The 23,789-nt window shown below is 42.3% G+C and overlaps 1 protein-coding gene across 1 annotated transcript in view; it reads left to right on the plus strand.

Moving 5' to 3' along the window:
- Window positions 1-23,789, plus strand: part of ALDH5A1 (aldehyde dehydrogenase 5 family member A1) — a 39,225-nt gene that overhangs the window by 2,018 nt on the left and 13,418 nt on the right. Inside the window, exons 2-7 of the mRNA XM_033216377.1 lie at window positions 6,529-6,612; window positions 7,260-7,430; window positions 8,862-8,978; window positions 15,004-15,147; window positions 20,481-20,624; window positions 23,133-23,291. Of these exons, the coding sequence (XP_033072268.1) occupies window positions 6,529-6,612; window positions 7,260-7,430; window positions 8,862-8,978; window positions 15,004-15,147; window positions 20,481-20,624; window positions 23,133-23,291 (819 nt within the window). The remainder of the gene's footprint in view (window positions 1-6,528; window positions 6,613-7,259; window positions 7,431-8,861; window positions 8,979-15,003; window positions 15,148-20,480; window positions 20,625-23,132; window positions 23,292-23,789) is intronic.

Consider the following 23,789-nt stretch of genomic DNA (forward strand, 5'->3'; position numbering starts at 1 on the left):
AGAGTCGGCCGGGCGCGGTGGCTCAAGCCTGTAATCCCAGCACTTTGGGAGGCCGAGACGGGCGGATCACGAGGTCAGGAGTTCGAGACCATCCTGGCTAACACGGTGAAACCCCGTCTCTACTAAAAAAAAAAAAAAAGGCCGGGCGCGGTGGCTCAAGCCTGTAATCCCAGCACTTTGGGAGGCCGAGACGGGCGAATCACGAGGTCAGGAGATCGAGACCATCCTGGCTAATACGGTGAAACCCCGTCTCTACTTAAAAATACAAAAAACTAGCCGGGCGACGAGGCGGGCGCCTGTAGTCCCAGCTACTCGGAGGCTGAGGCAGGAGAATGGCATAAACCCGGGAGGCGGAGCTTGCAGTGAGCTGAGATCCGGCCACTGCACTCCAGTCTGGGTGGCAGAGCAAGACTCCGTCTCAAAAAAAAAAAAAAAAAAAAAATACAAAAAGCTAGCCGGGCGAGGTGGCTGGTGCCTGTGGTCCCAGCTACTCGGGAGGCTGAGGCAGGGGAATGGCGTAAACCCGGGAGGCGGAGCTTGCAGTGAGCTGAGATCCGGCCACTGCACTCCAGCCTGGGTGACAGAGCGAGACTCCGTCTCAAAAAAAAAAAAAAAAACAAGAGTCAGATTGGATTGGGGCCTACCAGAATGACCTCATCATAACTTAATTCCCTTTTTAAAGACTCTATCTCCAAATACACTCACATTCTGAGATACTGGGGGTTAGTACTTCAACATGTCAATTTTGTGGGGAGCACTGTTCAGCCCATGACATCAGGGTAGATCTCATTGAGGACATGAGATACAAAGGCCAAAGGAAGTGTGTCCAGAGTTGGTTCCTGCCGGAGCGTTTGTGACCTCACTGACTTCAAGAATGGAGCCGCAGACCTTTGTGATGAGTGTTATAGCTCTTAAAGATGGCATGGACCCAAAGAGTGAGCGGTAGCAAGATTTGTGAAGAGTGAAAGAAGAAAGCTTCCACAACGTGGATGGGGACCCAAGCAGATTGTTGCTGCTGGGGGTGGGGGTGGCCAACTTTTATTGCCTTATTTATCCCCTCCCATGTTCCATTTCTGTCCTATCAGAATGCCCTTTTTTCAATCCTCCCTGCAATTGGCTACTTTTAGGATCCTGCTGATTGGTGCATTTTACAGAGTGCTGATTGGTGCATTTTACAGAGCACTCATTGGTGTATTTTACAATCCTCTTGCTAGCTACAGAGCGCTGATTGGTGTGTTTTTACAGAGCGCTGATTGGTGCATTTTACAATCCCGTTGCTAGCTCCAGAGCGCTGATTGGTGCATTTTATAATTCTCTTGCTAGCTACAGAGTGCTGATTGGTGCGTTTTACAGAGCGCTGATTGGTGCATTTTACAATCCTCTTGTCAGACAGAAAAGTTTTCCAAGTCCCCACTGGACCCAGTCCAGATGGCTTCACCTCTCATAAGGACATTCAGCCACAGCCAAAGTCAGAAGCATGGCTGACACATTTGCAGAACAGTGAGGAGGCCCGTGTGGACTGAGCAAAGGGAAAGAGTTGTATCAGAGGAGGTCATACGGAGAAGGGGAGGAGAGGGTGGAGCATATAGGACCTGTGAGTTATTCTAAGGACTTGGTTTTTGCTTTGAGTAAAGGGGGAACCGTGTCAGGGTTTTAAGCAGAGATATGATCTGATTTACATTTTGAAAGGCCACTTTAACCACAGTACTGAGAATTGATAAAGAGTTGCGGAAGCAGAGAGACAGGTTAGGAGGTTGTTGCATGGATTTAGGTGGGAGGCCATGGTGACTTGAACCAGGGTGGTAGCAGTGGACAAAGTGAAGAGTTATCCCATAAAGGATGTATTTTGAAGGTAGAGCCCACTGGATTTTCTGATGGATCATTATATGGGAAGTAGGTGAAGAGAGAAGTTAGTGATGTCTCCAAGGCTTTTGGCCTGAGCAGTTGGAAGGATGAGGATAGCTGAATGGAACAGCATTAGGGTGAGACATCAGAGTTCAGTTTTAGACGTATTGAGTCTGAGATGTCGGTTCACACGCAAGTGAGGATATAAAGTAGGCAGTTGGATATATGAGTCTGAGGTTTGAGAGCGAGCCCTGGGCCAGAAATGTAAATGTGAAATTCATACCTGTGTGTACTGCATATATACTTAAAGCGATGGGATTGGTGAGATCACAGGAAAGGAGTGGACCGGGGCCTGAGCTCTGGTTCCCCTAGCATCATTCTGGAGTCCCACAAGGCCCCACGAAGATCAAGGCTACCATACAATGGTGTTACACTGCAGAGGTCTGGAAAACCTTCTACTCAGTCAGTGATTGTTTGGCAGCTGCAGGGCTGATACTAGCAGCATCATTCTGTGTTCAGATCACACCACCCATCCTAATGTCTGTGCCCCTTGAACATGACAGTGATGTCAGCTTCCATCTTACAAGGGCTTGGATCTTCTCAGGGAAACTTCCTTTTTGAAAGGAGGGGTTCAGGCTGGGCATGGTGGTTCACGCCTATAATCCCAGCACTTTGGGAGGCCAAGGCTGGTGGATCACCTGAGGTCAGGAGTTCAAGACCAGCCTGTCCAACGTGGTGAAACACTGTATCTACTAAAAATACAAAAATTGGCCAGGCGTAGTGGCTCACACTTGTAATCCCAGCACTTTGGGAGCCAAGGCAGGTGGATCACTTGAGGTCAGGAGTTCAAGTCCAGCCTGACCAAAATGGCAAACCCCCATCTCTACTAAAAAATACAAAAATTAGCTGGGTGTGGTGGCGGGCACCTGTGATCCCAGCTACTCAGGAGGCTGAGCCAGGGAAAATTGCTTGAACCCGGGAGGCAGAGTTTTCAGTGAGCCGAAATCATGCCAACTGCACTCCAGCCTGGGGGACAGAGTAAGACTCTGTCTCAAAAAAAAAAAAAAAAAATGGAAGGAAGGAAGGAAATAAATAAATTAGCCAGGCATTGTGGCATGCACCTGTATGTAATCCCAGCTACTCAAGAGGCTGAGGCATGAAAATTGCTTGAGCCTGGGAGGTGGAGGTTGGTTGCAGTGAGCCGAGATGGCACCACTGCACTCCAGCCTGGGTGACAGAGTAAGACTCTGTCTCAAAAAACAAAAAGCGAAAGTTCTTCTTGGCTTTGGATACACCTGTGCAGATGTGGGAAGCTAGAGCCTGGGCAGCTCTGTCTTTAGAGTGCCTTAATGGCAACCCAGGTCGCTTAGATTCTCTAGGCCTTCCTCGTTTTCTTTTTTAAAGTGATTTTATGTGAATGAATTAATTTTTTTTTTTTTTGAAATGATTTCTTCCTTTTATCTTTTTTTTTTTTTTTTGACAGGGTCTTGCTCCGTTGCCCAGGCTGGAATGCAGTGATGCTATCATGGCTCACTGCAGCCTTGAACCCACAGGCCCAAGCGATTCTCCCACCCCAGCCTTCTGAGTAGCTGGGACCACAGGCATGCACCACCACACCCAGATAATTTGTGTGTATGTGTAGAGACGGATCTCACCGCATTGCCCAAACTAGTGTCAAACTCCTGGCCACAAGCAACCCTCCCTCCTTGGCCTTCCAAAGTGTTGTGATTATGGACATGAGCCGCCACACCTGGTCCCATAATATTGTTAATAATCCAGTGTATCCCTTTATCTGTTTTTTGTTCATTGGAATTTTTTAAATTATGTCAAGATATGTGTAACATAACATTTACCATTGTAACCTTTTTTTTTTTTTTTTTTGAGACGGAGTCTCGCTTTGTTGCCCAGGCTGGAGTGTAGTGGCACCAACTCAGCTCAATGCAAGCTCCGTGTCCCGGGTTCATGCTGTTCTCCTACCTCAGCCTCCTGAGTAGTTGACACTACAGGCACCCGCCACCATGCCCGGCTAATTTTTCTTTTTGTATTTTTAGTAGATATGGGGTTTCACCATGTTAGCCAGGATGGTCTCGATCTCCTGACCTCATGATCTGCCCACCTCAGCCTCCCAAAGTGCTGGGATTACAGGCATGAGCCACCGCGCCCGGCCCATTTTAACCATTTTTAAGTGTACATTTCAGTGGTATTAAGTGCATTCGTGTTGTTGTGCCTGGGCCCTCTTCTTAAGTGTTAAAACCCTTTCTTATGCCTCATGCATGCCTCTGTCTATATGTCAGTCTCTGGGACAAATCCAGGTTGCCAGTGAGCCATTATAATAGGGAACAATACTTGAAGACATTATGCTGAGTAAAATGAGCCAGTCACAAAAGGGCAAATGCTGTATGATTCTACTTCTATGCGGTACCTAGAGTTGTCAAATTCATAGAGACAGAAAGTAGAATGGGCCAGGCACGGTGGCTCACAATTATCATCTCTGCACTTTGGGAGGCCAAGACAGGAGGATCACTTAAAGCCAGGAGTGTGAGGTAGCAGTGAGCTATGATTGCACCACCGCACTCCAGCCTGGGTGTCAGATCAAGACCCTATCTAAAATAATAATAATAAAGTAAGGAACTCTACCTTTGTATGGTAAAATTAAAGTTGTTCTTATGTACCATAAGCAATAATAGCTGTTTCCACAAAACTTATTTTCTCTTTTATAATTTGTGACCCAGTATACCTCTTTAGATGCAACTTGAAATTGGATCTCTATTACTCATCAAAGAAGGGTCATTTAGCATGAGTAATATAGTGAGACCTTGTCTGTACAAAAGAAAATTCTTTTTAATTAGCTGAGCATGATCATCCTGTAGCTCCTGTTAGCATGAAAAGTCTGTATGGCATGATAACAACTACTTTAAGGGGAAGATAAGATTTCTTTCTACTTCTAAGTGATGCTGTGATACCTTAGGCACTAAAGCAGAGCTAGTAATGCTTTTTTCGTTTCACATTGGCTTATTTTAACAGATCAAGGTAATCATTATAAGATGTATATAACATGATGTTAACTTTGTGGTCTAAGTGTTTAGCTATCAAGCTGGATTCCTTAGTAGACCAAATCTTGCTATCGAAGTGTTCTTGAGCTATACCTTGATGTTTAGAAAAAAAGTATTTGTTACATCTTGTAGGATCTACTGTTTGAACTTTTCGTCCCCTGTAGTTGCCAATTCTGCATGTACTAGTCCTCTAGAAATAGGTTAAACTGAAGCAGCTTGATGGAAGGAACTCTCCACAGGGCTTATTTTCCAAAGAAAAGTATTGTTTGGGAAGCAAAGCTACAAGCCTACCTAAGCGTATCATAAAGCTGTCCAAGAATAACTCAGAGCCAGTATTGTGGATGGAAATGTAGTGCCCGAGTCACATTCTGCTTAAAGTTGTAACAGATACAGATGAGTTCAAAGAAAAAAATAGCTGGGCATGGTGGTGTGTGCCTGTGGTCCCAGCTACTCAGTAGGCTGAGCTGGGAGGATCACTAGAACCAAGGAAGCAGAGGTTGCAGTGAGGTATGATGACACCACTGCACTTCAGCCTGAGTTACAGAACAAAACCCTATCTCTTTTTAAAAATTTTTTTAAATTTTTAATTTTTTTTTAGTTTGTGTGCTTCTCATTGTCCAAGCCCAGATCCTGTCTCCAAAACAAACAAAAAAACAGAAGGTCAATGTATGTTTCCCCAAGCATCTTACTCAGGGTTGTCCGAAAAATAGAACCAGTGTTCTGTAAGAACCGATGTTATAGATATGTATATGGAATCATAGATATATAGGAAGAGACTTCTTATAAAGGACTGGCTCAGGTGATTGTGGATGCTAAGAAGTCCCATCCTCTGCTATCTGCAAGCTGGAGACCCAAGAAAGCTGGTATGTCCAATCTGAGTTCTAGTCTGGGTCCAAAACCCTGAGTACCAGGAATGCCAATGTCTGGTGTCTGGCAACAGGAGGAAATGGATGTCCTAGCTCATGCAGAGAGTGAATTTGCTCTTCCTCTGCCACTTTGTTCTTTTCAGGTCCTCAGCAGATTGGATGATACCCACGTGAATTTATGAAGTCAAATCTTCTTTTTTTTTTTTTTTTTTTTTTTTGAGACGGAGTCTCGCTCTGTCGCCCAGGCTGGAGTGCAGTGGCCGGATCTCAGCTCACTGCAATCTCTGCCTCCCGGGTTTACGCCAGTCTCCTGCCTCAGCCTCCCGAGTAGCTGGGACTACAAGCGCCTGCCACCTCGCCCGGCTAGTTTTTTTTTGTATTTTTTAGTAGAGACGGGGTTTCACCGTGTTAGCCAGGATGGTCTCGATCTCCTGACCTCGTGATCCGCCCGTCTCGGCCTCCCAAAGTGCTGGGATTACAGGCTTGAGCCACCGCGCCCGGCCTATGAAGTCAAATCTTCTTTATTCAGTCTCCTGATTCACATGCTAGTCTCTTCCGAAAACGTTTACAGACATACCCAGAATTAATGTTTTACCAGCTATCTGGGGCTCCTTGAACCCAGTCAAATTTACACATAAAATTAACCATCACAGTCGAGGAGAATGAGACCATACAGCTAATATTTTAGGATATTGAATTTTATTTAGCATTCTGTGTTACACTTGGCATTTTATTACTTTTCTGCCTTGTTATTTCTTTTGCAGGAGAGGAGTTCATTACTTCGAAAGTGGTACAATTTAATGATACAAAATAAGGATGACCTTGCCAGAATAATCACAGCTGAAAGTGTAAGTTCAGGGATCTGACTTGGTGCACTGAGAAATTCTCCAGGAATTCTTACTAAACTTGGGGAAGCCCCTGACTTCCCAACACTGCTGGCTGTAGCTAAAGAATATGTGGTTCCTTCTCTACTGATCAAATACCAAATCATTATTGTGCCAGGGTACTTAGATTTGCTAAAATAAAATTTGTATGTTCTAGTTTATTCTTTAATAGTATCCAAAAATAGATTTTATTTGCAACTATATGCATAACTGCTGTTTCACCATTCTGATGTTTTTTTCCATGGTACTGTTTTGGTTGTTTTTTTAATATTGTTTTTGTACATTTTTAAATATACCAATACTTCTTCCATAGATATAATAAATTATTTCATATCATGGTTACAACACTTAGAAGATATTGAAGGGAGGAAAATTTTCCTAATTTGTAAACGTAGTGAGAATGCAAATGACTCTTGTGGTTTAGGGTGATACAGTCATCATTGTAATTCTGCTTTTTAAAACTCACACCAAAGTCAGAAATTTTCCCCACTCTATGGCTGTCGTTGTAGGAGACTTTTCTACTCTTCTTGCACCTTGAAGAATTTAGGAACACAGAGCCATGCTTTTATTATCAGAAGGTAATATGTGGGTTCTTTTCTGATTTAATTTAGGGAAAGCCACTGAAGGAGGCACATGGAGAAATTTTCTATTCCGCCTTTTTCCTAGAGTGGTTCTCTGAGGAAGCCCGCCGTGTTTATGGAGACATTATCTACACCCCAGCAAAGGACAAGCGGGCCCTGGTCCTCAAGCAGCCCGTAGGCGTGGCTGCAGTCATCACCCCGGTAGGTCACAGTGAGATCAGCAAGATCCTAGGGTGGGAGATTGGAGAGGGAGTTGGGAAAGAATTCATTCTTCCGCCTGAGCAGGTGTGCTTATCCTGTTAGTTTTGTCACCTGTTCCTGGTTTCCTGATGCTTTTGCTGGATGTGGAAGTGTGTTTCCTGGTCCTCTGATGATGTTAGGTGTGGTGGCAATGAGTAGAAGGATGCATTTGTAATGCCTGCAAAAGTGGGATGCGCCGCAGGAGGACCCAGGGGCTCTTCTGACTTGGCCTGGAGGCTTCTTCCTGGCATTGCCTAGCACCTCTGAAAAGATCTTCTGGTATTTATCATTTTTAAAAAGACTTAAGATATGACACGTTTTTAAACTTGCCATAGTTTGGAAAAAAGTGTTATGCTTACTTGATGGTTATCATCAATAGCAAAGCATGTGTGGACCCACCAGCAGGCATTGGGCCAGGTTCTAGAGATAAAAAGGCTAAGAAATAAGGTATCACATCTGCCTAGATGGGGCTGCAGTGTATTTGTGGAACACCCAGCTTTCCCTCTGGGTCCTGCCTTCTACTAGGTCCCGTGTTAACTTCTCTCCTGTATCTGTCAGCTGGTCTCGAGACGTCTGTACTTTTCCTGCTCAGCATAGTTACTGACAGAATCCCCCTGATTGCCTAGATGGACTAGGTTTGACTTGAAGGTCACTATTTACTAACTGTGCAACCGTGGCCAAATTACTTAACTGCACTGTCTCCGTTTTCTCGAACTTGCAAATGAGGTTAATATCAACCTCATTGGGTTGTGATAAGGATTTAATTAATTTTAATTTTGAAGTACTTAGAAAAATACCTGATACAGAGTAAGTACTATATAATAGAGTTTTTCAAAATAAAATACCGTTATTATAGGTATGTCTATAGGCATCTATAAATATGTATGTGGAAGGAAGTTATAAATCATCTGCCATTTTCAAAACCATTGCTAATATTTACTCCCATGGGCCTCAAGCCAAATCCAGCCCACTACCTATGTTTGTAAATAAAGTTTTATTGGGACACAGTCACACCCATCCATACACCTACTATCTGTGGTGGTTTTCACAATACAGCTGCAGAGTTGAGTAATTGCCATAGAAACTATACATTCTACAAAGCCTAAAAGATTTACGATTTGGCCCTTCACAGAAAAAGTTGGCAGGCCCCTGGTCTAACTCATTTTTTACTGTGTTAAATTCCAAAAATATTTCCTATCTTCATGAGCCTTTATCTCAGAGTCCCTCAAGTTGGCAGGGGGTCAGGTGTTCTGAGAGCTCACCTGTGCAGCCAAACGGGTTTGTCAATCAGTTGTGCAATGGAATTTGTTCACTGACTTCCCAACCTGCCTTCCTTTGCACTAATGAGGCGGTCCTTCCTCTCATATACTTCCTCTGCTCTTCTAACCCCAGTGGAATTTCCCCAGTGCCATGATCACCCGGAAGGTGGGGGCCGCCGTGGCAGCCGGCTGTACCGTGGTGGTGAAGCCTGCCGAAGACACTCCCTTCTCTGCCCTGGCCCTGGCTGAGGTGAGCCGCTCTCCCTGTGTTTGTACAAAGCAGACAAAGTCCAAAAATTAATGTTTATCTGGGACAGAAAGAAACAATTTTGGAGCCTACTTCTTTGCTTATGTCTCCTGATGCATGGTGTTGTGTTTTAATCTACTGGCAATTATTTTAAGTCAGCTGTAGCTCTTTTGGGGAAAAAAAATGGATGAGGGATTTTCTGACATCTGCAGGCCATGTATTTTCAGCCTACTGTAAAAATGGTATCTATCCATCATCTTCATGAAATAGACACTTAAACATGGATGTTTCTCACATTTAGGAAACTTCTTATTTACCATTCCCATTTCCAGTTCAACCTGCATTCCATTAGATCTTATTCTTTTGTTTGAAAACCTCAAGTGGCCTCTTGTGTCACTCAGAGTAAAGTCCAGATTCCTTAGTGGCTTTCAAGGTCCTATAAGATGTCACTTCCCACCCCCCAGTATGCCTCTGACCTTGTCCATCACACTGGAGCTCCTCACTCTTCATTCATCTGCTTGGACCACTCTGGCCCCTGCCGCTTTCCAGACCCCACCAGCCTTGCCCTCCACTCAAACTTTGTACTTTCCCTCTGTCTGGAGCACTCTCCCCCAGATACCCCTATGACTTGCTTCTTCACGTCTTCACTCAAATGCCACCCTCCCAGGGAGGCCTTCCATGGCCACCCTGTCTAAAAATCACAACTTGGCTGGGTGTGGTGGCTCACGCTTATAATCCCAGAACTTTGGGAGGCTGAGGCGGGCAGATCACTTGAGGTCAGGAGTTCGAGACCAGCCTGGCCAACATGCTGAAACCCTGTCTCTACTAAAAATACAAAAGTAGCTGGGCGCGGTGGCACGTGCCTGTAATCCCAGCTACTCAGGAGGCTGAGGCGGGAGAATCGCTTGAACCCTGGGGGCAGAGATTGCAGTGAGCTGAGATCGTGTCACTGCACTCCAGCCTGGGCGACAGAGTGAGACTGTCTCAAAAATAAATCACAACCTCACACTCTGATGCTCCTGATCCCCTTCTCTGCTTTGCTTTTTCCCCCATAACACCTAAAACCACCTACCCTATCACTGTTTGTAGGCCTTTTCAGTGGGCAGGGCTAGGAGATATACATATATGTGTACACACATGTATATACGCAATAAAATGCTACAGAAATTCCTACAGAAACTTCCAATTCAAATTCAGTCCTGTAGGCTTTTTACTTAACTTCTTTTATATTATATCTGCATCTCTTTCTTTCCTGGTTTCTTTTTTTTTTTTTTTTTTGAGACAGAGTCTTGCTCTGTCACCCAGGCTGGAGTGCAGTGTGCTCTCTCAGCTCACGGCAACCTCTGCCTCCCAGGTTCAAGCAATTCTCTGCCTCAGCCTCCCGAGTAGCTGGGATTACAGATGCCCACCACCACACCCAGCTAATTTTTGTATTTTTAGTAGAGATGGGGGTTTCACCATTTGGCCAGACTGGTCTTGAACTCCTGACCTCATGATCCACCCACCTTAGCCTCCCAGAGTGCTGGGATTACAGGCATGAGCCATCGCACCTGACCTCTTTCCTGGTTTCTAAAGACTCAGGAAATGACTAAATTAACATTCCATATGTACTCATTACACAGAACAACAGCTTCTGAATATTAATTTTATTTTTTAAAAATATTAATTTTAATATCACCAATGTGCCTATTGAAAATAGTTTACTTTTTTGGTATTTTCTCTTTCCATTCTCATTTTTAGTAATAAACTTTTATTTTAGAATAGTTTTACATTTACAGAAAAAATCGCAGAGATGGGGTATTTTCCCACATATCCTACACTCAATTTCTCCTATTACTAGCTGCTTACATTAGTATAGTATATTTGTTACAATTAGTGAATGGTGATACACTGTTATTAACTAAAGCCCATACTTTAAAATCCATTCTCAGATTTTATTAGTCTGTACCTAGACTCCCTTTTTCTGTTTCAGGATCTGGTCCAGGATATCACATTACATTTAGTTGTCTTGTCTCCTTAATCCACCTTGGCTATAAACATTTCTCTGTATTTTAAAATAGTTACACTGTACCTGCGTTCCCAAGACTACAAGCATTCCATGCTCTATTCTCTCCAGTTTAACCCTCCTTTAGACTTAACAAGCAGCTGTTTATGTTTATGCTCACCACCAGTGCTTATGTCAGTGTCTCTCTAGACATTTGGTGATCCGAACCTCAGTCTGTAGTAGATTCCTTAGGAAGGGCTTGTGGGAATAATATTTTCCCTTCTTAAATGTTGTCAGTAGTCTGGGCCTATTGTGCTTATAAATCAGTTTTGCTAGGTATAAAATCCTTGGCTCACATTTTTTTTTTACTTGATTATCTTAACTATATTCTCTATTTTCTTCTGATATAAAGTGTTGCTCTTGAAAATCCAGACAGTACAACTTGTTTTTGTTTTTTTGTGTGTTTTTTTTTTGCCTAGATCCACAAAAGGGTTCGATTTGGTTTTTTTCCCCCTTTATCTTTAAAGACCAGTAATGTCACCAGAATACGTCTTTGTGATAATTGCTTTGAGTCCATACTCTAGGTATGCAGTGTGCTCTTTCAGTATGTAGTTTCCAGCCTTTTTGTTTTATATCTCTATCAAGTTTTCAGGATTTGTTCCTCACCATTGGTTTGGTTTTACTCCTTTAGGGACTCCTATTATCCATGAGTTGAATCTTTTTTGTCACTTTCTCTTTTATCTTTTTCATCTTTTCCCTAATTTTTAAAAGTAGCTTTCTTTTTTTTTTCTGGGTACAAAATGTCTGATTTTATTTTATTTTTTAATTTTTATTTCCATTGATTATTGGGGAACAGGTGGTATTTGGTTAACATGATTAAGTTCTTTAGTGGTGATTTGTGAGATTTTGGTGTACCCATCACCTGAGCAGTATACACTGCACACAATTTGTAGTCTTTTATCCCTTGCCCCCTTCCCACCCTTTCTCCCTGAGTCTCCAAAGTCCATTGTGTCATTCTTATGCCTTTGCTTCCTCACAGCTTAGCTCCCACTTATGAGTGAGAACATATTATGTTTAGTTTTCCATTCCTGAGTTACTTAACTTAGAATAATAGTCTCCAGGCCAGGTGCAGTGGCTAACGCCTGTAATCCCAGCACTTTGGGAGGCTGAGGTGGGTGGATCACAAGGTCAAGAGATCGAGACCATCCTGGCCAACACAGTGAAACCCTGTTTCTACTAAAAATACAAAACTTAGCTGGGCGTGGTGGCACGTGCCTGTAGTCCCTGCTACTCGGGAGGCTGAGGCAGGAGAATCGCCTGAACTGGGAGGCAGAGGTTGCAGTGAGCCAATATCATGCCACTGCACTCCAGCTGGGTGACAGAGCAAGACTCCGTCTCAAAAAAAAAAAAAAGAATAATAGTCTCCAATCTCATACAGCCTGCTGCGAATGCCATTAACTCATTCCTTTTTATGGCTGAGTAGTATTCCATCCTATGTATAAACAACATAGGATACAGTGTATCCACTCGTTGATTGATGGGCATTTGGGCTGGTTCCACGTTTTTGCAATTGTGAATTGTGCTGCCATAAACATGCATGTGCAAGTATCTTTTTTATATAATGACTTCTTTTCCTCTGGGTAGATACCCAGTAGTGGGATTGCTGGATCAAATGGTAGTTCTCCTTTTAGTTCTTTAAGGAATCTCCACACTGTTTTCCATAGTGGTTGTACTAGTTTACATTCCCACCAGCAATGTAGAAATGTTCCCTGTTCACAACATCCATGCCAACATCTATTATTTTTTAATTTTTTGACTATGGCCAACCTTGTAGGAGTAAGGTGGTATTGCACTGTGGTTTTGATTTGCATTTCCTTGATCATTAGTGATGCTGAGCATTTTTTCATATGTTTGTGGGCCATATGTATATCTTCTTTTGAGAATTGTCTATTCATTCATGTCCTTAGCCCACTTTTTGATGGGATTGTTTGTTTTTTTCTTGCTAATTTGTTTGAGTTTGTTGTAGATTCTGGATATTAGTCCTTTGTCAGATGTATAGATTGTGAAGACTTTCTCCTGCTCTGTGGGTTGTCTGTTTACTCTGCTGACTGTTCCTTTTGCCATGCAAAAGCTCTTTAGTTTAATTAAGTCCCAGCTATTTATCTTTGAATTTTAGTTGCATTTGCTTTTGGATTCTTGGTCATGAAATCCTTGCCTAGGCCAGTGTCTGGAAGGGTTTTTCCAATATTATCTTCTAGAATTTTTATAGTTGCAGGTCTTAGATTTAAGTCCTTGATTCATCTTGAGTTTATTTTTGTATAAGGTGAGAGATGAGGATCCAGTTTTATTCTCCTACATGTGGCTTGCCAATTATCTCAGCACAGTTTGTTGAATAGGGTGTCCTTTCTTCACTTTATGTTTTGTTTACTTTGTCAAAGATCAGTTGGCTGTTAAGTATTTGGCTTTATTTCTGGGTTCTCTTTATTTCTGGTTCCATTGGTCTATGTGCCTATTTTTATACCAATACCATGCTGTTTGGGTGATTATGGTCTTATAGTTGAAATCAGGTAATGTGATGCCTCCAGATTTGTTCTTTTTGCTTAGTCTTGCTTTAGCTATGCAGGCTCTTTTTTGGTTGCATTTAGATTTTAGGATTGTTTTTTCTAGTTCTGTGAAGAATAACCGAGGTATTTTAATGGGAATTGCATTGAATTTGTAGATTGCTTTTGGCAGTATGGTCATTTTCACAATATTTATTCTACCCATCCATGAGCATGGGATGTGTTTCCATTTGTTTGTGTTGTCTATGATTTCTTCCAGCAGTGTTTTGTAGTTTTCCTTGTAGAGGTCTTTCATCTCGTTGGTTAGATATATTCCTAAGTATTTTATACATATTTCTTTTTGCAGCTGTTATAAAAGGGGTTGAATTCTTGATTTGATTCTCAGGTTGGTTGCTGTTGGTGTATAGAATAGCTACTGATTTGTATACGTTAACTTTGTCTCTGGAAACTTTGCTGAATTCTTTTATCAGTTCTAGGAGCTTCCTGGAGGAGTCTTTAGGGTTTTCTAGGTGAACAATCATATCGTCAACAAACAGCAACAGTTTGACTTTGTTGATTTGTATGCCCTTTATTTCTTTCTCTTGTCTGATTGCTCTGGCTAGGATTTCCAGTACTATGTTGAAGAGAAGTGGTGAGAGTAGGCATCCTTGTCTTCTTGTTCCAGTTCTCAAAGGGAATGCTTTCAACTTTTCCCCATTCAGTATTATGTTGGCTGTGGGTTTATCATAGATGACTTTTATTACATTGAGGTATGTCCCTTGTATACCCATTTTGCTGAGAGTTTTAATCATAAAGGGATGCTGTATTTGTTGAAAGCTTTTTCTGCATCTATTGAGATGATCATGTGATTTCTGTTTTTAATTCTGTTTATGTGGTGTATCACATTTATTGACTTGCGTATGTTAAACCATCCCTGCATTCCTGGTATGAAACCCACTTGATCATGGTGGATTATCTTTTTGATGTGTTGTTGGATTTGGTTAGCTAGTATTTTGTTAAGGATTTTTGCATCTATGTCCAACAGAGGTATTGGTCTGTAGTTTTCCTTTTGGGTTATGTCCTTTCCTTGGTTATGTCCTTCCTATGAAGCCAGGGCAATACTGGCTTCATAGAATGATTTAGGGAGGATTCCCTCTTTCTCTATCTTGTGGAATAGTGTCAACAGGATTGGTACCAATTCTTCTTTGAATGCCTGGTAGAATTCTGCTGTGAATCTGTCTGGTCCTGAACTTTTTTTGGTTGGTAATTGTTTTATTACCATTTCAGTCTTGCTGCTTGTTATTGGTCTGTTTGGGGTATCTTGTTCTTCCTGATTTAAGCTAGGAGGCTTGTATATTTCCAGGAATTTAGCCATCTCCTCTAGGTTTTCTAGTTTATGCCAGTAAAGGTGTTCATAGTAGCCTTGAATGATTTATTTCTCTTTTCTTTTCTTTTTTTTCAGTTTAGTAAATTGTTGCCACATGTTTGCTGTTTCTGTTTATAGCTTGCAAGCCAGGCTGGAATTCCTCCAGGTGTATACAATGTTATTCCCTGTTCTCGAAAGAATGCCAAGGAAGTAGGGGAGGCCATTTGTACTGATCCCCTGGTGTCCAAAATTTCCTTTACTGGTTCAACAACTACAGGAAAGGTATGTGACTCAAGTTTCAAAGAAAACAAATACCTTTCTAATATTTTATCTTGATAGGTTATAAAAATACTATTTCATCCTGATCACCAATTTTGGAAAGATTTCCAGCACAGTGTTAAAAGCTCTGTCACAGGCCAAGCACAGTGGCTCATGCCTGTAATTCCAGCACTTTGGGAGGCTGAGGTGGGCAGATCACTTGAGGCCAGGAGTTCAAGACCAGCCTGGCCAACATGGTGAAACCCTGTCTCTACAGAAAGTACAACAGTTAACCAGGGGTGGTGGTGCACACCTGTAATCCCAGGTACTCAGGTGACTGAGGCAGGAGAATCACTTGAACCCGGGAGGTGGAGGTTGCAGTGAGCCGAGATTGTGCCACTGCACTCCAGACTGGGTGACAGAGCAAGACTCTGTTTCAAAAAAAAAAGGTCTGTTGGTTGAATAAAGTAATATCTGACCACCCTCTGGAGGTATTTTGGACAGTTCTTTATGGCATGACATAGGTTCCTGCTTGACAAAACCAAAGAAATTGGGGTAGTGAGGGTCCCATTATTTTTACAATACTTGTTGTATGTGAAATGGGTGAAAGTTCTCCCTTGTATTTTTTTCAATTCTGGAATGCAGGTTTCTTTCAATAATGTGGAATTAGAGATTCCAGAAACACACAATTAATGTTGAAATGGATGTTTTTGAATTGAACAAAAATTGTGTTTAGTATAAAAGTACTTAGATAATTGACAAGGTCTTTTTCTCTGAGTTTTTTTCCCTTAAATGATGAAATGTTCTTTGCTGAAAACTTAATGTGTGTGCCTGTAAGTAGATGTTTATTTATCCTTTTAAATGTCCAAAAGAGGGCCAGGTGTGGTGGCTCATGCCTGTAATCCCAACACTTTGGGAGGCTGAGGTGGGCGGATCACAAGGTCAGGCGATCAAGACCATCCTGGCTAACACGGTGAAACCTCGTCTGTACTAAAAATATAAAACATTAGCTGGCGTGGTGGTGGGTGCCTATAGTCCCAGCTATTTGGGAGGCTGAGGCGGGAGAATGGCGTGAACCCGGGAGGCAGAGCTTGCAGTGAGGTGAGCTGAGATCGCACCACTGCACTACAGCCTGGGTGACAGAGCAAGGCTCCGTCTCAAAAAAAAAAAAAAATTAAGAAATTAAAAAATAATAAATAATTTTTAAAATGTCCAAAAGAGAAAAAAATCAAGGTGTAACAAAAGTTTTTGTTTATGGTGTTTCTCTTCAGATGGTGTGCTTTTTTTCTACTAGTTTACATATACATATACACATATATGTATCTGTACTCATAGTATTCATGTCCATAAACACATAACAGATAAAAAATAATAAATAATTTTTAAAATGTCCAAAAGAGAAAAAAATCAAGGTGTAACAAAAGTTTTTGTTTATGGTGTTCTCTTCAGATGGTGTGCTTTTTTTCTACTAGTTTACATATACATATACACATATATGTATCTGTACTCATAGTATTCATGTCCATAAACACATAACAGATAAAAAATAATATAAATCTGCCCAGGTGTGCTGGCTGACACCTGTAATCCTCACACTTTGAGAGGCCAAGGCAGGAGGATTGCTTGAGCCCAAGGAGTTCAAGACTAACCTAGACAACATGGTGAAACCCTGTCTCTACAAAAAAAAAAAAAAAATTAGCTAGGCTTAGTGGCACACACCTGTAGTCCCAGCTACTTGGGAGGCTGAGGTGAGAGGATCACCTGAGCCTGGGAGGTCGAGGCTGTGGTGAGTTGTGATCATGTTACTGTACTCCAGCCTGGGCAATAGGAGTGAGACCCTGCCTCAAAAAACAATAAAAATTAAAAAGTCTAATTTCAAAAATTTTGTGCATCCGTGGTCATTTTAGAAACCATGAGAAGCAAGAGGGAATAATTTAATTTTTTTTTTTTTTTTTTTTTTTTTTTTTGAGACAGTTGCCCTGTCACCCAGGCTGGAGTGCAGTGGCGTGCTCTCGGCTCACTGTAACCTCCACTTCCTGGGTTCAAAGTGATTCTCATGCCTCACACTCTTGAGTAGCTAGGATTACAGGCATGTGCCACTACACCTGGCTAATTTTTGTATTTTCTGTAGAGATGGGGTTTTGCCATGTTGGCCAGGCTGATCTGGAACTCCTGGCCTCAAGTGATCCTCCCTCCTTAGGGGCCACCCAAAGTGCTGGGATTATAGGTGTGAGCCAGTGTGCCCGGCTGGAATAATGTAATTTTAATGCCTCCCAATCATAATCACTTTTGTCATGCTATAAACTCATACTCCGGGAGTAGTGCTTTGGAATCCTACCATTCATTCATAATAGGAATGGGAATTTTTAGATCCATAAACTGCTATGCCCTGATCAGTGGGTCTTACAATGCAAACTTACCTGCAGAAGGATTCAAATGTTACTACGAAGTAGTTAGAAAAAAGGGAAGCCTGGGAGAAAGGGTTATAAATCCTTCGTCGTTCAAGCCAGAGAAATTCCCAGGATACTGGGCGAAGGGCAGCAACTCAGTTTTCTCAGCAAACTATCCTCATCTAACAGGGCTCCAGGAAAATATCAGCCATGACCCTGCCAAGTCCAGCTTTGCTCCTCTTTACCTAGGACAGTGATGGACCTCAAGTGACTGAATGGGAAATGTGACAAATATAGCTAAAAGGATAATTAATGCATATAGCAAGCAAGCACCTCTGCTGAGCTGGTCTTCAGAGATTAGTGGCTCAGCTGCTGGTCCTGGGGTGGAGAACCTTTTCTTGTAACTGAGGCATACACAGCGAGCCTGTTCTAGGGATGCCTGCCCTGCCCTTGCTTCTTTCTAGGGGGGCCACCCCTCCCAGGACCCCACTGAGAAGACAGCAGCCAGGTTTTAAAGCACATGATACCTTGTCTTTTCTTCTGTTCAGAGAACTGAACCATGAGTGGTCATTAACTTGAGCGAAATGTAAATTGTGGGCTGGCCAGTGATCTAGGACAAGTAGCCTGGCATAGAAGGGTGGGCTGGGTCAGGGCCTTTTCCTCTCGGAAGTCCCCTCTCCTTCACTAGAGAAGACAGAGAGCTGTTTTCCTTTCTGTTTCTTTCTCTCTCTTATGCCTATTAAACTTCTGCTCCTAAACTCAAAAAAAAAGATAAAGAAAGAAAGGTAGGCCGGGCCAATCACATGTTGTCTTTGGAAGCTGAGGCCCTGAGGTCAGCCCATGGGAACTGGAGCTGAAAAGATTCATTAAGACATCACAGGAGTTTATACCATACCCAGTGGCCAGGGCAAGCCGCCTTCCTGGAAAAGCAGAGACTGAATGGGGAGAGGACACTGTCAGAGGACACAGAGCCAGTGCAGGTGGAGGGACAGACACCAGAGACAGGACCTATGCTCAAGGCCAGGTGGAGACAAAATGGAGTGACGCAACAGTGAGAATCATTTTGCACTGAAGCAAATCCAGGAACAGTCAATGACATTTCTTAAAAATTTTACAATAAAAACATAAAAAAAAATTTTAAATGGTTATGTTGCATCCAGTAAAGAAATATGTGTAGTCTTAAAACTTGAACTACTTTGTTGAACAGTAATGTTTCAGAGAAGATTGATACTACCATTTGATAGCTGGAATATTAACGTACGGACACATACACAGGACCCATACAGGCCCAGCTTTCCAGCCATTCTGTGTTTTTACCAAGAACCCTGTCACAAAACTCATGACCTCAGAATGTGCAACACTTGGGGGGCAACGCTAGAGCCACCTTGAGCTTGTGAACACGGTCTGTTTCACTCGAACCGTCTCAAGTGTGGTCCCATCTTCCCTGCAGCCATGACTAGACAAAGACCTACTCTCCTTAATTAATCATTTAAATATCCCTGAGCAGCTTCTTAGGCTATGAAATCTCTTACTGGATATTTAAACTAGAATAACTATATGTACCAAAAGCCTTACGATTATACATTGAGCTAGCAATTCTACATGTTCATCCTGACAGAATAATCACAGCATTTTGTTTTGTTTTGTTTTGTTTTGTTTGTTTTTTGAGACAGAGTCTTGCTCTGTTGCCCAGGCTGGAGTGCAGTGGTGCAATCCACAGCATTTTTTTAACAGCAAGGATGGAAACAACCTAAATGTCCAACAGATGGGGCCTGAATAAATAAATTACAGAATAGCTATGCAGTAGAATACGATGTACGCATCTAAAGGAATGTTCTAGGCCGGGCACAGTGGCTCACACATATAATCCCAGCACTTTGAGAGGCTGAGGCAGACAGATCACTTGAGGTCAGGAGTTTAAGACCAGCCTGGCCAACATGGCAAAACCCCATCTCTACTAAAAATACAAAAATTAGCCAAGTGTGGTGGCACATGTCTGTAATCCCAGCACTCAAGAGGCTGAGGCAGAAGAATCGCTTGAACCCAGAAGATGGAGGTTGCAGTAACTGGAGACTGCACAACTGCACTACAGCCTGGGCAACAGAGCGAGACTCCATCTCGATGATAATAATAATAATAAATAGACAAAGTTCCAGAAACATATGTGCTGACATAAGAGGATCTTCACATTATAGTGTTACATTAAAGGAGCAAGGTATAAAATGTTATGAAAACTTTAAGATAGACGTCCCAAATATGTGATTCATTGGGAAGATAAAGCAGGTTACAAAACTGTTTAATTATATAATTATACCATCCTGTTTTTTTTTTTAGATGTACATGTACATGAACCTGCATGGCTAAATTCTAAATGGATGTACTTTAAAATGTTATCAGTGTAAGCTATGGATTGTGGGATTCTAGGTGATTTTATTACCTTATCTCTATGATTTTTAAGCCCATCATATAATTGTTTTGGATAGATAATATACTTGCTTATATGGTTCAAAAATTAAGACAGTATTAATGTTACCATGACAAGTCTCACCCTCACCCCAACCCTGACTCCCTCCCTCTTTCTATAAGTAATGACATTTTGTGTCTTGTCGTCTCAATGTTTGTTTTACTAATTTATTTATTTATTTAATTTTTGAAATGGAGTCTCACTATGTTGCCCAGGCTGGTCTGGAACCCCTGGCCTCAAGTAATCCTCCCACTTCAGCCTCTTAAAGTGCTGGGATTACAGGTGCATACTACCACACCCAGCCTCTTCCCAATGTTTCTTTATCAAATACAAGTAAATGTAAATACATATTCTCATTTCTCCCTTTTCTTATGCAAAGAGTTATCCCATGTACACCACTGTGCACCTTGCTTTTTTCACTGCTTGGTAATTTTTTAAAACAAAGGCTTAACAATCCTGGTAGTGGATTTCTGTGCTCACAGCATTCTCTCCTCTGCTCACAGATCCTGTTGCACCATGCAGCAAACTCTGTGAAAAGGGTCTCCATGGAGCTGGGAGGCCTTGCTCCATTTATAGTATTTGACAGTGCCAACGTGGACCAGGCTGTAGCAGGGGCCCTGGCATCTAAATTTAGGAACACTGGACAGGTGAGTGCTGAAGAGTATTTCAGGTTGTGTGTGTGTGTGCATGTGAATGTGTGTGTGTGTGTTACAAAGATCCCACCACCTCTACTGCCTTAAATCCCAGAAGGAAACTACTTTTGGGTTCCTTCCACTATTCATTCTTTATTCATTGACTCCTTCAGCAAATATTTAGTATATGCCTTACTTTTTTTTTTTTTAACCAGGGACTATACTAGGCTCAGAGGGCCCCCCCCAAAATAAGTTGCAGTCCCTGGCTTCAAACAATTTTCTGAACAGCAGATGTCCTTTAGTCAAATTGTTCTCTGTTTTCTTCTTTCCCCTACCCTTTTAATCTGGTTATTTTTATAGTTTTCTTTCATTGATCTCTTTTCTACTGAACGAATATAATCATCTCCTCAGACACAGAATGGCCTTGAACAATTGGGGTCTCTGAGGCCAAGGGAAAGAAAGTAAGAAAATGTTGAGGAGGGTGGTGGCTGGAAAAACTCAAAACCCTGCTGCCTGCTATGACCCAGTGGGGCCTCGCTGTCCCGAGATGGAGGGAGCATCAGAGGTGCCCTCTACAGGGCACAGGCCCACACCAGCAGTGTTTTGGAGGAGTAACTGGGCTGTCCTGGGAGACCAGAGGCCTGAGCTCATGTCTTCCTAGGAAATCCTGGAATATTTGATCTGTCAGGGACCTTCACAGTTATCAGCTCTACAAATGTTGCATTTTACAGATAAGGAAATGAAACTCTAGAAAGAAAAAGTGACTTGAGATCAGACATATTCGGGCCACAGTGTCAGATCTGCTGAGGAGCTGGGACTCTGAGCCAAGGATCCTGTCTTCCAGTTCTATCCAAGCTACTGCCAGGATCCTGCCTTCTTAAAGATTCTTAAGCATTTCCTCTTAAAAGTACCATCAATATGTAATTTTAAATGCATTCTAGAAACAGAGTAAATATCCCCAAAAGGTTATATTGTAAAAAAACTATGAAATGTTGTGTGATATTCTCTATCAAATAATTTTCATCCTTGCTTTGGCCTTTGGTAATTAAGATTTTCCCTTCCACATAACCTAAATAAGCTTGGTTTTGTCAGAAATAGGTATATTTTCCTTCATAAACACAAAATGTCAATATATGTTACCATCAGTAACACTATAAGGCTACAACTTGGGGACAGGTATGGTGGCTCACAACTGTAATCCCAGCATTTTGGGAGGCCAAGGCAGGAGGATCACTTGAGCCCAGGAGTTGGAGACCAGCCTGGGCAACAGAGTGAGACTGTCTCTAAGTTTTTATTTTTTATTTTATTTATTTATTTATTTATTGCAAATAAATAAATAAATAAATAAAAACAGAGTCTCACTCTGTTGCCCAGGCTGGAGTGCAGTGGTGTGATGTCAGCTCACTGCAACCTCCACCTCCCGGGTTCAAGAGATTCTCCTGCCTCAGCTTCCTGAGTAGCTGGGACTACAGCTAATTTTTGTATTTTTAATAGAGACGGGTTTCACTATGTTGGCCAGGCTAGTCTCGAACTCCTGACCTTAGGTGATCCACCCGCCTCGGCCTCCCAAAGTGCTGGGGTTACAGGCATGAGCCACTGCGCCCAGCCAAAAAAATTTTTTAAATTAGCTGGGGCCGGGCGCAGTGGTTCAAGCCTGTAATCCCAGCACTTTGGGAGGCTGAGACGGGCAAATCACGAGGTCAGGAGATCAAGACCATCCTGGCTAACACAGTGAAACCCCCGTCTCTACTAAAAAAATACAAAAAAACTAGCTGGGCGAAGTGGCGGGCATCTGTAGTCCCAGCTACTGGGGAGGCTGAGGCAGGAGAAGGGCGTAAACCTGGGAGGCGGAGCTTGCAGTGAGCCAAGATTCGGCCTCTGCACTCCAGCCTGGGCGACAGAGCGAGACTCTGTCTCAAAAAAAAAAAAAAAAAAAATTAGCTGGGCGTGGTGGCGAGTGCTTATAGTCCCACCTACTTGGGAGGCTGAGGTAGAAGAATCACTTGAGCCCTGGAGGTCAAGGCTGCAGTGAACTCACCACTACTGCACTCCAGTCTGGGCGACAGAGCGAGACCCTGTCTCCGAAAAAGAAAAGACTATAAGTTGGTGTTGGTCCACATTCCTCTTAGCCTCTGCTGAGGCTGCAGCATCACAGTCTCCCAGGAGAACTGCAGATTCTTTTCCCACCCCCTGGGGAAACAAAATAAACAAAAGCCATTTGAAAAAAACCTGGATTGGGTGGCTTTTTTTTTTTTTTCTATACAGGTACTTATTGGCAACTAATCACTGATGCATAGCAGCTGTGTAGCATAGCAGCTGTGGAGGGAATTGGAGGGGAACATACACTGACTCAGTGCTTTTATCTTTGGGGCCAAGTCCACGTGAGGAGGAAAATGGCAGGTTGAACATGTGACGGCCACTGAGGGAAGTGTTTTCACAGAGAGGCGGTAGCAGCCACACATTCACTGGTCAGGTCTGCAGCTTCTGACAAACTATATGGGTTTGTTTTTGTCTCCTGTCCAGACTTGTGTTTGCTCAAACCGATTCTTGGTGCAAAGGGGCATCCACGATGCCTTTGTGAAAGCATTTGCTGAGGCCATGAAGAAGAACCTGCACGTAGGTAATGGATTTGAGGAAGGAACTACTCAGGGCCCATTGATTAATGAAAAAGCAGTAGAAAAGGTAAGTATATTATATTACTTGTGAAAGTAAATTTCATGATTTCAATATCAAAAGCTTAATCAGCAAAAAACACTTCGGCTGGGAGGTGGGGATAGAAAGGGATTGGTTCACAGAATATTACAGCTAGACAGAAGGAATAAGCTCTGGTGTTCTATAGCACTGTAGGGTGACTGTAATTAGCAACAACGCCTTGTATATTTTCAAATAGCTATTATTCGAAGAGTGGATCTTGAATGTTCCTAGTACAAAGAAATGATTGATGTTTGAGGTGACAGATGTGCTAACTACCCTGATTAGAGTATAGAGTATGAGAGATCTACATCTATACATGGAATAGAATGGAATTTTCAACTATGTTTTCACACAAAATCCACAAAGGTTAAAACAAAGAATTAACAATAGCTAAAAAAAAAATTATGTTAAAAGGCAAAAAAAAAAGAAAACAAAAAAGTCATTTTGGTAAAGTGCCCGGCAAGCCTATTTTGTAAACAATGAGAA

Source organism: Trachypithecus francoisi, unplaced genomic scaffold (genome assembly GCF_009764315.1).
Source record: "Trachypithecus francoisi isolate TF-2019V2 unplaced genomic scaffold, Tfra_2.0 Lachesis_group10, whole genome shotgun sequence".
NCBI classification, from domain to species: domain Eukaryota; kingdom Metazoa; phylum Chordata; class Mammalia; order Primates; family Cercopithecidae; genus Trachypithecus; species Trachypithecus francoisi.